The sequence below is a fragment of the Teleopsis dalmanni genome, chromosome 2 (genome assembly GCF_002237135.1).
Source record: "Teleopsis dalmanni isolate 2A chromosome 2, ASM223713v2, whole genome shotgun sequence".
Classification (NCBI taxonomy): domain Eukaryota; kingdom Metazoa; phylum Arthropoda; class Insecta; order Diptera; family Diopsidae; genus Teleopsis; species Teleopsis dalmanni.
In genome coordinates, this window is record NC_051847.1 from 110,327,471 (window position 1) to 110,342,454 (window position 14,984).

General features: G+C 29.2%; 1 protein-coding gene across 1 annotated transcript; it reads left to right on the forward strand.

Annotated features, from left to right (window-relative positions):
* Positions 1 to 940: 940 nt before the first annotated feature.
* On the forward strand, positions 941 to 3,090 carry LOC119675442. Its single transcript, XM_038086642.1, has 2 exons — positions 941 to 1,014; positions 2,447 to 3,090. Exon 2 carries the CDS (start codon positions 2,584 to 2,586, stop codon positions 3,088 to 3,090), a length of 507 nt encoding a protein of 168 aa, XP_037942570.1. The 5' UTR covers positions 941 to 1,014; positions 2,447 to 2,583.
* Positions 3,091 to 14,984: the final 11,894 nt, after the last annotated feature.

The window sequence follows — 14,984 nt, forward strand, 5'->3', positions numbered from 1 at the left end:
TAGTATTATTTATAAAATTTTGCTTTTTTCTAAACATATTATCTGAGTTTGTCCATGGATTAATAGAATGATATTGGCAATGACGTAATTATAAAAGTTTAATTGACTGTAATAATGTGATATATGCATTTCATTATATGCTGCATAATAGTTAATATGAGTATTGTAACAAAAAAAAATATAAGACATGTATAATTCTATATACTATGTGTATTGAAATGGAAATAAGCTGAAATCATTTGCTATTCCTCGGTATTCGATGAAATTATTTATTAGGCTGGTAATTGGGCCAGAAATTTCAATTAGTTATCAGAAGAACTGCAACAAAAATAATTTTATAACGTCTTCTTTAAAAATTCCTTTTAATGTTTTACTCTTTTATAGTTAACAAAAATTTTATCAATTTAATATTAATGATGAAAAATATTGTACATGCATTCATTATCATCTAAATAAGCAGATATCAAATTTTGTTTTTAATTTTTTGAGTTGTTACGTCGAATATAGTTTAAAGTCAAACCAAATAAATCAAAAAATTGTTTGATTAAACAAATAAAATTTAATTGTTAATATGAATTTTATCACAACAATTTGGAGCGAAGAGTGGAGCAGCGTTTTAAAAATTTTATTGTTACTCTTCCGATTTTATCTAAGTTAAACCAGTAAAAACGTCAGCTAAGAGTTAAAAAGTGTAAAATGACTAAATGCTCATAGAGGTGTTTGCGTCTCTCTAATTTCTCAAAGGTATCTTAAAATTGCAGTTGTAAAAAAGAGCCAAAATGCTGGTTGAGCGGCAGAAAGCTTTTTGCCATTGTAGAACACCTTAAAATTTGAAAATTATAATTAAGAGACAGAATGGGGTATATGAAAAGAAAAAAAACTAAAAAATGAATGCCTTAGATATTTGCGAATTAGTCGTCTTGGAGAGTACTATACATTAGTCGATCGTTGTGCGTCTCGTGTCGAAGTTGTTTTAGTTGTCAGCGCGAGCCGTTCGTTGTATTAAAGTCTTGTGTTGGTTCTTTATTTTAATTGCGATCGTACATATAATATCAAATAATATAGGGGCTTCAAATCGAAACTGAATAATGTGTATATGTGTATAAAATAATGATTGTTATTATTCAATTTGTTGTGTAATATCAGTGAAATTTTTTGTTAAAAACACGTGTTATTCTGTACTAGTTTCTTTCCGGGCCATTACTAAACTTACCTTCAAATGCAGATTTTACCGTTTTTATTCAACTCACTTTTCTCTCCATAAATATGTTTATTTAAAAATAAATTACCAAAATTAATTATTTTTTTAATACGAATTGCCCAAAAACCAACGCAAATGTTTAATTAATTTTTTTTTCGCAGCGTTAAATAATAAATACTTAATTTTCTTGTGCTATGGGTGCAAAGAAAATTGAGAATAATTATTTTAATATATTGTTTAAAAAGTTTTATTATGTTTTCAGAAATTTAATTTTTGTTCTCCACACTTATTGCTCATGCTTTTTGTTTTGCTTTTTTTTATTCTTGCTCTCTACCGGTGCAGATTTTTTTGTTATTGCCGTTCATGTTTTAACTACATTTTTATCATCGTTACCACATAACTTATTTTTCCATCATATTTATTTTATTATTATTACCTTTCTTTTCTGAACGTTTTTAACCAGTTTTTACACACACACAAAAGTTTCAAATTAAAAAAGTTTTTAGCCTACTATTTATTAAACCTCATTCATTGGCACTACTTCGTTATAATTTCATGACGAATCTTTTCTTAGTGTATTGAATTTAACTTGATATTAATAGAACATATTTTAAGAAATTAAGTTTATAAAGCAATATATTAGTATGTAAAATATTTAATCAATTATTTAAAAATATAAAAAATCATTTACGCACAAATACAAATAAAAGAAAATATATTTCCGAAGGATCGCAAAAATACTAATTATAAATGAAAACATAGAATCGGAATTGGCAGTTCTACATTTGTGTGCAATATCGATAACAATTCTATATTAATAAACATTACTGGTAACAGTTTTTAAATACAGTTAATATAAACTATTTGAAAGTTAATAAAGTTCGTGAAAAGCCAAAACACAAACATTTCTAAAAATACGTACTGCGTTTATATAAAAAATTCATTTTATTATTAAAGTTTTATAACCGTGTTATTAAATTTAAAAATAATACAACGGATGCAACTATTGAAAACAAGTTTTCTTTGTATGAAAATTAATTTTGAAATTTAATTATATGTGTATAAAATCATATAATTTTCACTAATGCCGTTATTTTAAAATGAAATGCCACGTTTCTAATAAACAGAAAAAATAATAATACTTTGATATACAATTATGTTTTAATTTAACATATATCTGTACTGTGTTGAAGTTAAATTTGATATATTATCTTATACAATTGTTATTTATTTTTCTCGATTTAGTAAAAAACCTAATACAAGTGTCAAAAAATACATATCACCGAGTTGTTAGAAAATATATACCTACAATATTTTGAAGTGCAAAACAGATTCTAAAAACAACACAATAGAAAGTTTTTAAAGCAAAACTTTTCTATACAATGGCAAGCCTGTCCTTTAATCAAGCGAATAGCGATAGCGTTTGTGAACTTACGCCGAAAATCAGTAAATTTTTCAGCGACAGCTCAAATTACCAAAGCAAAATTCAACAACTGATCAGCTTTAGCTTCACATCTTACAATTTCATATTTATTACATGCATACTTAGCATAAGTAAGTTGTGTACCGCAGCCGCCACTGATCCAACACAATCTGGGGCTTCTACAGCAGTGCCATCACCAAATACTGGCTTTGTTATACCTAATATAAGTGGATCTGCATTATTAGAAAAACTTAATTCATTACGTGCAAGTACAAGTGGTCCAGCAATGGATAAGTCAAAGAATTCTAGTCCCCATGCAGGAAATAGTATAATTGATAATACCGGACTTAATTCATTTTTTGGTGGTAAAGGGTTTATGAGTATGGATTTTACGTTCTTAAATATATCGGGAAAAATTGGGACACCGTTAAGCATAGGTAAGTCAACTTTAAATGCATGGTTTTAAATGGTTTTAACTAAAAACTGACACTGTTTTCAATCTTCAATTACAATTTTTATTGTGGCAGTAACAGTTGTGAAAATTTAATTGAACTTTTTTTTATTAGAAAATAAAACACTTATATCAAGTCATTAAGTGGTTACCTAAATTTATTTATATAATCATTTACTTTCTTAATTGCTTTTACAACTACAACAACCTAAACCACAATTCTCTTACGTTTATTATTTATATGTAGTCTTAGTATTTTATAAGGTTTTTCGATATAAAAGCAATGCTGACCCTTCACATCTTTAGATCGTATAATATTCTTTCTCTTAAAAGGTTTTGTTTTGTATTTCCTCGTTTTTTACATGACATTTGTTTGGTTGTTTTTGCATCGTTTTTGGTACATATGTATATTCTTTCCAGTTATTTTATTATGTACACTTAATGATTACTTCTTATATCAGTCGGTATTTTTTTAAGAGGCAAGTCAAAAATGAGAGTCTATTGAAGAGCAACAAGTTGCATATTTGTTTTTACGTATGTTACGTACAGTGGATTGCACTATGCATTGCACTATGACCATCAAAATTGAATAAACTTACATGCACTAGGGTAAGCACGTAGCTTCCAACTTTGCCCTATTCATATTTAATTACTTCTAATCGGTTTCTTTAAACTTTAATAAGCAATTTGTTTTTTCTGATATTGGTTTTATAAAAAATAATTAACTTCCGCAATCTTGGGTTGTTATTCCTTATAATAAAAAATTTAATTACTTGTAAAATAGAATAAATAAATTCAGTTATATTCCCAGCTTCGTAAAAATGATTAAGCATAGCCGTTAATTATAAATTACAAAACCAATTGTTTTTATTTAAATACTAGTTGACCCGGCGAACTTCGTGCCGCGTAGCAGTCAATGAATGTTATATTAAATTTTAGGTTAACTAAATTAAAAAATTTATTAACGTAATAAAATGAATACAAAAAATTTATTATGTTCAATAGTTAATAGGATATTAATATATAAACAAAACAAATACACAAATACAGGAATATAACAAAACTTTTTCACCTGTATTTCACCTGTATTCAACATTTGCTTTTTTCAACATAAATTACCTTGAATGTCGGATTAAATCCATGTTCTTCGATAATGTCTGCCCCGAATGAAGTCATTTAAAAGGAGCCATTGTATTTTTGAGTGTTCGCTAGAAAATGTCGTGATTCTGGTGTTTCACCACAAAGCAATGAATGCAATGGCTCAGGTGGCGGAGTCAATAATGGCAATTTTACTTTGCCATTAAGGCAGCACAGTCCCGGCTTATCTCCAGCAAACTTTAATGCTTCACAATGTACGTAAGTAACGTCCATTGGACCAATGCGAAGGCTGCGAAGTATAATCATTTGCGCAATCGTATGGAAACGCTGCTTGATACAAATCAATAGTTGAAACATTTCTTTTTGCGCGTCGAAGATATCTCGTTGTTGATCTGTGTGATAAGCTCGACCATTATTCATTGCCAACCGAGCCGTTTCACGGGCTGCCTCTCTTTGCTCTTGTGTTTGAGAAGCGCGAAGGCGGGTCGTACTAATGTGGCTCTTTTCTCGTGCGATTTCCCGTTCTTTTTCAGTGGATGCATGCGTAATATTCCGACGTCTAATTGTATTTTAAATAATTTCTTTATTTCTTTATGAAACAAAAAATTTAAAATTTCGGTACTTACAGCTCAGATATTGACGACAGTATTTATTTATTATATTTGAAATTTAAAATATTTGAAATATTGATGACACACAAAAATTCAAAAAGAAAATCAGTATCACTCAAACTGTCATACTGTCAACAGTTTGAAACAGAAATTTATAAATTTATTATTTGTTAAAATTAGTGGACTTTTCCAATATATATATTCTGCTATTCGAATCGGAGACGAATCCAATAAATCAAAGATGATTAAAATCGGTGCAGCCGTTCTTGAGTTATAAGTGGTCTAACTAACACGACTTTCTTTTATGTATATAGATTTAAAGGCGATGAAATAAATAATAATAGTATGAAATACAGTGATAAATTTTATTGACTGTTGATTCATGTGAACACATTGTATATTAAAAAATACTGTAATCTTTGAATTGTGCTAATAATTTAAAATTCAAGAATGATTTAATTGCGGAAGAGTTTGATTTTCCAACATTTATTCAAAGGTTTTCTTTTCAAATATTTTATTAAACTTAACGAATTTACATTTTGAAGAAACTGTTAAAAGTAAATTAACGAAAGAATGACTTTTATTTTTTTGGCGGCCGTCCTTTGCCGCGTCCTTTATTGTCTACCTCTAAACTTTATCCTTTGTGGGTTCCATTTTAACGCACGTGGTCTATATTTTTGAAGCTTTTTTAAATATGACCAACCACTTGGACTTGCACTTGCAATTCTCGTTTTCAGCTAATATTTGCTCTCAAAGTTGTAAATTACGATTGAATGCGTATAATAGCTTATAGGTTTCAATTTTTTCACTTTCGTGTTTACTACAAAAACACTCTTTGCCAGTTCCCACATCCAAATAACGTACGTTCCAATTTTGCCCTGACTTTTTGAATTTTGTTTCTTATAGCGGCAAGGATACCTTCTCGTTGGTACCTGAATATCAAAATATTCTACGTTTTAAATTTGAATACCATCGATACCTAATTTAAAATTGTTGTTGGCATTAATTACCACTCTTCTTCTGTTCTGTTTATTCCGTCAGGTTGGTTTTACTTGTCTTAAATGGAGGTTACTAAAATAACACTATTCCTTAAATCACTTAGCTTGACGTGCGATTTGTATTTATTTAGAAACCAACTACAAATCTGGAAGATCTGTTAATTCAAAAACTGTTTCGAAAGCTTTGTTGAGAATAGTGGTGATATTGCACAAACTTGCTGAGCTTTTCCCCTGATAATACTCGGCTTGCTGATTCATAGTATCAGGTCTTTAATAGCACTACAATTGTATCTTACACACGCCAAGCATTGAATGCCGTTCAATTAGACTGACGATTAAAAGAATTATATCCAAGAAATCAATTAAAGTCAGATATAAGAGTGCGTTAAACTTAGACTGATTTAATTCAAGATTCTTGTGAAGAGGCTCTTCCATCATGTTCTTGACAATTTTTCATTATAGTTACAGAACGCATGTCTGCTATCTGAGAATTTTAATAATAATGAAATTCTTTAATACATTTGGTACGGTTACAGTGCTTGCAATTGGGTTAAAAATAGAAATTATTTTATAAGATATGAGTTTATAATCTATTTGAAATTATTTTGTGTCAAGCTTGTCGTTTTCTGAAACTTTTTGCATTTCTAGATACTTAAAAGTATTTTAAATTTCGACAGTTAAAATAAAGAAATTGTGAAAAAAACTGGGTTCATGTATTGCTTTTTTGGCTGCATCTCGGTCTTGCCATTTTAGCCGTAGACGAATGCTAATTGATCAACATTTTAGAGCTTTAAAATAAATTTGTTCATCGCTGCGAACTCCAGATTTCATACTTGCCTGGAGAATTATTTTCTTTCCAAATTTTTGAATTAGCTGATCTATCTTCAGGTAAGGCGTCCACTTAGCTAAGGGTAACATTTATGTTTGTAGCATGTAAATGAGAATTGATTATACTTTTATTCCACGTTTTCATGTTATTTTAGAGTTATTAGAATTAAATTAAGGTAGATGCCTATGTCTCGTATGTATATTTTAAACCTCGGAATTAAAAATACATAAGAGAAAAAGGTCTCCTTCGTTATTGGATTCATTTTTCGCACTCTTAACACATAACAAAATGGGTGTTTAAACTGTAACCCTGTAACTCATTTGCCGTTTATTAAATGAATTAACGCTTCTCTGTTTATGGTTTCTCGCTGCTTTCTATAAAGGGTAATCTGATTAATTATGCTCCAATAAGTACTATGTATTGAAATGGTGGTATTTTTGAAGAAATTAAATTTTGATCAAACATATATTAATTCGTGATACTTTAATGTCAAAAAGTTGTTATACAATATAAAAACGACCAAAATTGTTAACCAAAATTTTTTAAATTAATTGATATACACAAGTCGGCATAAGTATTTCGACGTGTATGTTTGAGTTTAACTTTGAAATGGCTTTATAAAGAATATATAGAAATAGGCAATAAACCTATCCGGAAGGAAAGGTATAATCGTATAGAGTCGATGGTAAGATCCAAATCACCAACCCATTATATGCAACACATTCCCAAAATATAACAAAACCTACACGATGGCTCAGTTTGTGAGTATCTTTTTCGAATTTGAAAATTTTTGGATATATTTGAAAATGTTACAGAAAATGCATTTTTTGATGAGTTATATTTAAAGGAACTTTCATCAGTCTATAGAAGATTTCTTTAGAACTCTTTTAGCTTGTGCAGATGTTTTTTTTTTAGCGAAGATCAGTCTTTTAAGCATGTTTGCCTTTGATATGATAACACTCACGCAAGAAGTAAGTATAGGTCCAAAAAATTCTACGTTAAGTTATAAAAAAGCTTATAAAATACGTATAAATAATAAAATAAGGTTCAAATTGATACTTTAGGGGATAATCACGCTGTTTTAGGACTTCATTTAATTTGTTTGAATTCTGACTTTCTTCAGCAGTAATTTTCACCCATTCTGCTTGCATTTTAATCTTCAAAGCCTCTTTACTTGTTATCACATGTTGACGAATTGTAAAGATCACGTGATTGTTGAGGCGTTTTAAGCTGTCTTGAAACATTGCATAAAAGCCAAATTCGAACATCTCCGCTGTGTGTTTTGGGTCGTGTCGTGTTGAAAGCAAAACGTCGTGGATAAGCCCATATTATCTGCGCTTTGCTTTAAATCCCTTTTTAAAATGTTTAAAAAGCCCTATTTATTCATTGTCGATTCCGTAAATTCCAACTGGCCTATACCACCAGCTGCCATGCAACCCCATACCATAACTTCACCACCGCCCAATTTTTGACAAATATGATATGAAATTTTTCTAAAATACAGTTTTTGAGATGATCTTTCTTTTTAATCTAATTTGAGCGCAATCGACTTACCTAAACGTCCCGAAATATTTGTAAAACGTTTAACCTTGAATGTACAAAATTAGATTTAAAAGAAAGATCATCTCAAAAACTATATTTTAGGAAAATTTCATATCAATATCTCTACTGGTTCCGAAAATATCGAATTTTGACCGCATAATATTTGTTTTGTCACACTGTGCGCCGTGCGCTGTCTTTGCTATACCAATAAGATTTTGTTTCTCTAGCACCGCTCCTGATTTCCGCCACACAATTTGATTCCTTTTATACCAAAAATACTGTACTTGTTTTCGTCTAGAAATATTACTTGTTTGTAAAACTCCAGAGTTTTATTTATGTATTTCTTTGTAAATTCAGGGGCTTTTTTGTCTGTTGATAAGTGAAGTATTTGGTTTCGTATTGACTCTTTTTCGGCCTTTCCGAACTGATAAAATTTTTGGACACCCAGGTCGCGGTTTAGATGGTAAAATTCTGGTTTCTTTAAAGTTCACTATACACTAGACTAATGAGTACGTTCTTCCAATCGTTTCGCCACTTTTTCGGAAATTTTTTCCATCTTTCCATAGTTTAATAATTATTTCTCTTTCGTTGCTTTTCTCTTGGATTCGATACTTTAAAAGAGTTACTACTTAAAAATTACTTGATTACTGAGTTCGCTAAGTGTTTAATTCAAATGTTAAAGAATATAAAGTGAGCAAAAATAGGAACAAATTGCTTAAGAATTAACGGTATTATGTAAACAAACAAACTGAGCACAGGTTTTTTTTGGACCTTTACTTATTGCGTGAGTTTTATCTCGTTATTTCAAAATTTAAAAGAATAATTTAAAGTTTATTTTCGCTTTTTGAACTTTAGAACTTTGATGCGATTTTTAATAAACAAAAAATTTTTTTAGATAAAATGCTTAATTACCTTTTAAATCCATTTTATTTCATTTTATCTTTTATAATTAATTTTTTAAAATTAAAAAACCCAAAAAAAAAAACTGAATTTTGCTGAACAAAATTATTGGCACAGCAAACGTAAAAATTAAAAACCAAATTCAAAAAAAAAATATTTTCGATTGCAATTAATATTTAGTGGCCCAGCTCTTCTATTTAATAATAGCTACTATTTGTTTTAGAATCGAAGAAATCAATTTTTGTGTGGTTTTTGGTTCAAAATTTTGCCACTCTTCAGCAATGCCACCTTCAGTTTTGCCTTTGTTGTTATAATGGGCTTCTTTGGACTATCTATCCAATTCTTCCCACAGATGTTCAATAGGGTTGAGATCTGGACATTGAGATGGATGCGGCAATATGTGTTTTACATGATGAGTGAGCCACATACGCACATCAATAGCCGTATGTTTTGGGTCATTATCATGTTGGAAGCTAAATGTAGCAGGTAAACTCAAGTTTTCGGCCCTTTTCTTGACGTTTCTCTGGAGGATGTCTAAATAATAATTTTTGTCTATAATGCCGTCAATGAATTCCAATTCGCCGACCCCCGCAGTGAAAATACAGCCCCATACAAACACTCCTACACCACCATGTTTCACAGATATAGCAAGATTTCTTTTTGCAGTTCGGTGTTTGTTTTTGTTCAAGCCGTTTGGTGGCGTTTGGTAGATCGAAAGATGTTACATTTTCTTTTATCCGAGAAGAGTATATTGTTCCAAAAGTTGATTGGCTTTCTTAAGTACTCATTTTCATAGGCGAAATGCTTCTGCTGGTTCATTTGCAAAATAAACTGATTTCGTCTAGCGACACAATAGTTGTAACTAGCCTCTTGCAGTGTCCTTGTAACCGTTATGGGATGAATTTCCTTGCCAAACTCTCGCTTAACCTCAGCTGCAATTTGGGTTGACCTTCACTTTTCGTGTTATTATGTTGCGTTCACGAACTGTGTGCTTTGCACTTTGCAAAAATATCGCCCCCTTGAAAGACTGCACAATGCTCCGAAAGATGTAGCGGCTTCTATCCATCATTTCTCCAATCTTCGTATAAGATTTGCCTTGGTTGTGCAAATATGGAATTGGATAGACGTTCAAAGAAGTCCATTATAAAAATCGCATCATTAACTGGATAAAAATAGTGCTAAATTTCAATTTGCTTGCTGTGCCAATAATTTTGTTCGTCACTGTATGTATTTATGATGTCTTTCCATAGTACTTTATTGGCTATGTGTCTATATATGAGTCTATGAATATATACCATATATACGGCATAACTGCTGAAAGAATAGAACAACCGGCTGGAGTGCTAAGATAATACTCAAAGATCCTTCTAAATTCTGCGATCATTGATATGACAATCTTTATCCTGTCAGATTAACTTCATTCATACACACAAATAATATATATATTACAGTATAAGTGGTCTGACTTTTTGTTTCTTCCATTATGAATTGTTAGCTTTTGTGAGTATATTTTCATGTACTGCACATATGCTGTTTATCGATATTCCTACTTTAGTAATGAACGTAATTTTACTAATCAACTTCTTTATGACAACTAAGCCATTGTCATCGCATCATTTCCAGTGACTTTTTATTATCTGGGCCCTGTTGCACTAACACTTTTCACTTTGCACTTTGCAAAACTTATGAGTGATTTTTTTTTGCAAAGTAAAAGTGAAAAGCGTTGCACCAAAGACTTAACATGATTTAGTTTGTACTTTGCAAATAAAAATTTCATTGCAAAGTCTTTGCATAAAATGCAAAGCAAAGCGTTGCACCAAAAAATTAGATCAGTTTCATTTTGTATTGGTTTTTGAAAGCATTCCGTTTCTGTTTGTATATTTTTTTTTTTGTTTGTTTGATATTTTGTTGCTATGAGTACATGATTTATGAGTTTAATTTTTGTTTAAAATAAAAGTTTTTAAAATAATATTTTATTTTAATAATTTATATTATTACAATTTGTAATATTTGTATAATTTTAGTACAATTATATGTTATATATTAATACAAAACACAAAATTTTTGTATATGATTTCTTTTATTGACATTGAATCGTAGATAAATTAGTTGTGTATATCCATAGAAACAATTTTTATGCTTTTAATTAATTTTGCAGTTTGAAAAGTTATAAAAAAAGAATTTAAATGTAAAACGTATGAGTATGAGTTGTTTTAACAACAATTATATTGAAAAACAAAGTTAACAAATGTAATAAGTTACTTTTATATAAAAATTTAGTTGAAAATCTGTCATTATTTAATTTTAAAATATTATAAGTTATTAAAGTATTGTTTACTTGTCGCTGTGTATTATCCTAATACAAAAGACCCCTACGCATAAAGGGCCTAAATTACTGATTTTATTTAGAACATTTCTCTGAATTTATACAAAATTACCTTAAAACGAACTTAACTAATTTTACTAATTTTAGTGGACTGTATTATTTTTAATTACATTTCAAACAAGGTTCAAAAAACGACGGAAGTCCAAGCACTTGTGATTTTTTCTTCTATTGTCTTTAGATATATATTTTTATTATCATAATTAGATACGGATAATTAGATATTTAAAAATGTCACAATGTTAGCTATTATAGGATATTTTTTACCCATGTTTTTTCTTAGTTCATAATTCGGAAAATTTGAACGATAACAGACTATAATAATAATAAACGTTAGACTTCAATAATAATAAACTGATCATTATAATAAATAAGTGTTCATGCTTGAACAATAATTCACATAAAATATTTATATTAAATGTATTATAAAGTTTTTTTAGAAACTGAACTCTTTAATTCACAATTTAAAAGTATTGTCCGGTAATATATCCCTTTAATTATTGCAACTAAATTTATTTCAAAAACTTAAACTAATTTTCTATTTCTATTTTTTTAAAACTATTTTTATTTATTTATTAATGATTTCTTTAATTATACGCATTTTGTCTCTTATTAATATACATGAGACACTTATTTTTTGTGTAAAGCAATAAAGGTGAATTAATCATGTGCAGTTTTTTTGTAAAGTTTTGCAGTTTACTTTTGCAAAGCGCAAAGTAAAAAGTATTGGTGCAACAGAAAGTGCAAAGAAACCAGTTTTTTGTCAAATATTTCACTTTTCTTTTCATACTTTATTTTTCATCGAAAAGTACATTGGTGAAACCATTGACTAAAAATATTATAGTCACAATGACTCAATTTTTAAATTTTCAGCAACAGGCACGGGAGGGCGGAGTGAAGATATTTCTTCTTTCTGCGCTGCTGCTAGATCGGTCGCGGTTATGCTTGTTCTTTCTTAAAATTTTACTATTGATGAATGAAAGACAAAAATGAAAACAAAAAACAGATTTGCTTGTTACGAATGCAGACCGTACAAGAAAAGAGTCAAATTAGTTTTTGGTGTAATTATTTGTTTTTGCAATTAATGCTTGGCACCAGCAAGCAGGGTGCCAAATGAGTTTTGCCATTGAGTATAAATATTATAGAGTAGCAATCTCGTACAAGCAAATTTTTGTATGAGGTTGCTGCTGCTGGCAACCTTTTTGCACTCAAAAAACACTCCATTCTCTTCATGTCTTGTTTTCTGAATTGCTTTGGAAATTAAAGTAAAGGGCAAAACGATTCTCTCAAATAACTCTTTTCGTCGTTTGTTATATTGATCAGTGCTTCTGCGAATTTATTAGGAAGGTATATGTAGGAAAAAAATATTACTCTAGTCTTTTTGTGTGCTTTCATATTGCATGTGCACTCTACTAGCATACATACAGTAACGAACAAAATTATTGGCACAGTAAGCAAATTGAACTATTAAAAATCGCATTATTAACAGGATAAAAATAGTGCAAAAATTCACTTTGCTTGCTGTGCCAATAATTTTGTTCATCACTGTATATGTTTACATATTTCTTTTCTATTTCTCAGCATGTAGGTATGTTTGTATTAATTTTGCATCCAATATTAAGAAATTGTAAGCGTAAAAAGAAGTTTGGTTTTTTTTTGTTTCATATCAGAAACAATGCTACTATTATTTTTATTGTTTTGATTCTGATTTAAAACTGTTTTTAAAAATATGTATGTATAGGCTTACTAATTGCTTCAGTATACACATATGTATGTATGTATATATTATGAGCTTCATGTGTTAATAAATAAATAAATAAAAAGAATAAATATAAAAATGTTTAACCAATTCTGATGGTGCAGTTACAACCTCATCTTCTTTCCGTATTTGACGCCATTTCTCTACGTATATTATATATACGTATATATGTATATGTATATATGGGAATGTACGGAATATATGAGAATAAACCCAAAACTAATAAAATTCATTAAAAAAAACATGAGTAGCCTTTATTTCTAGGAAGTTCTGAAACAAAAATAATAATATGTTCATATGCCTATGCCTATGACCATAAAATAGAATATATTCCTCTATTTAAATTTGGTGCTGAAAAGTGATATTTAGTTTCAATGAAATAAAAATACACAAGGGTACAAAATAGAGTACAAGGAAACAAAATCATAACAAAAAACTTACATGCACGTGCTCACTATGTTATAGAGCGTTGTAGAGAAATTCATTGTGCTCTCTATTTCATGTAACATTGTTACCCGCGCCCCCACAGGTCTACTTAGCAAATTGAGTTTGTTTTCAGATTTCTACCATTGAGTAAAAATATTATAGAGTCACAATGCCATAGAAATTAATTTTTGTTCTAGGTATCTACTACTGGGTACCCAAATCACTCAAATCTCTGCCGACGTCGCTTCAGTCGTTTTTGCTTCATACCAAAGAAGATTTTGCAATATTCTCTGCTTCATAGGTTCAAGAAATTTTTATATTTCTTTTTTGTGTTTTTTTCTCCTTTTGCTCTTTGAGGTGTTGTTATTGCTTTCTTAAATTATAATGTAAGTAGTAAAAAGAATTATTCGCTATTTTATATTCATTCATGCCTACTTGCTTTGTGTTTATATATGAACATATGGACATTGATATTTTTGTATGTAATTTCGGGGGCAAGAGATATCAAAATTTTATTTGCAGCATTGAAACAATTTTTCATTATGATGGCATTTGAAGAAAGAGTTATAATTGTTTTCGTAATTAATTGTTATTAAGTATGGATTTTCAATTTTATCGCATTTACATAGTATTTATATTAAATCTTAGGAAGTAATACAATCATAAGAACACATATGTATATAAAATAATTACCAATAATTGGTAAAACATTTTTTAAAAATAGTATGCTTTAGTTTTGTCAAATGTATTATAATAAAATTATATAGAAATCAATTTAAGATGAATAAGAAAAACTAAAATTAAACCTTCGGTTTATATGGCAGTTTGAATAATTAACGCTATTTTACATATATATGCACTTAAAAGATACTGAATAAGTATAAACGGAACATCAGTACAAGGGGTACAAGTGTATCGACTATTAGCTTTTGCAAGCGAATAATTGCCGAGAAATGGAGATTTATTTAAATAACTGCATAATCATTTATAGTTACTAGATCGACATACATGAAAGGTTATCGTTAATTAAATAGAAGTGACAATTTTCATGTTACTAGTTGCGTACTAATTTCCAGACCACATTTGAGGTATAATGCATCGCGCGTTTTTTTTAAATGGTGTCCCCAGGAGGCCTAGTCCATGTTAACGAAGAAATTTTGTTTAAGAAAAATAATATAGAAAAGAGAGTTTTTTTACTATTTCAAAATTTTTTTTTATTATTTGTTCTCTATTTCTCTATTTCGTCCTCAAGAATTTGAAGAACTTTAGTTTTTTATATTAATATACATACATTAGTATTATCGACAAAAAGATTTTTTGCATATAAATGATAAAAAAATATATTATCACACATAAATAATTG

What these genes read in the sequence shown, in the direction of transcription:
- LOC119675442 (XM_038086642.1), top strand. Translation starts at nt 2,584, where the DNA reads ATGGCAAGCCTGTCCTTTAATCAAGCGAATAGCGATAGCGTTTGTGAA.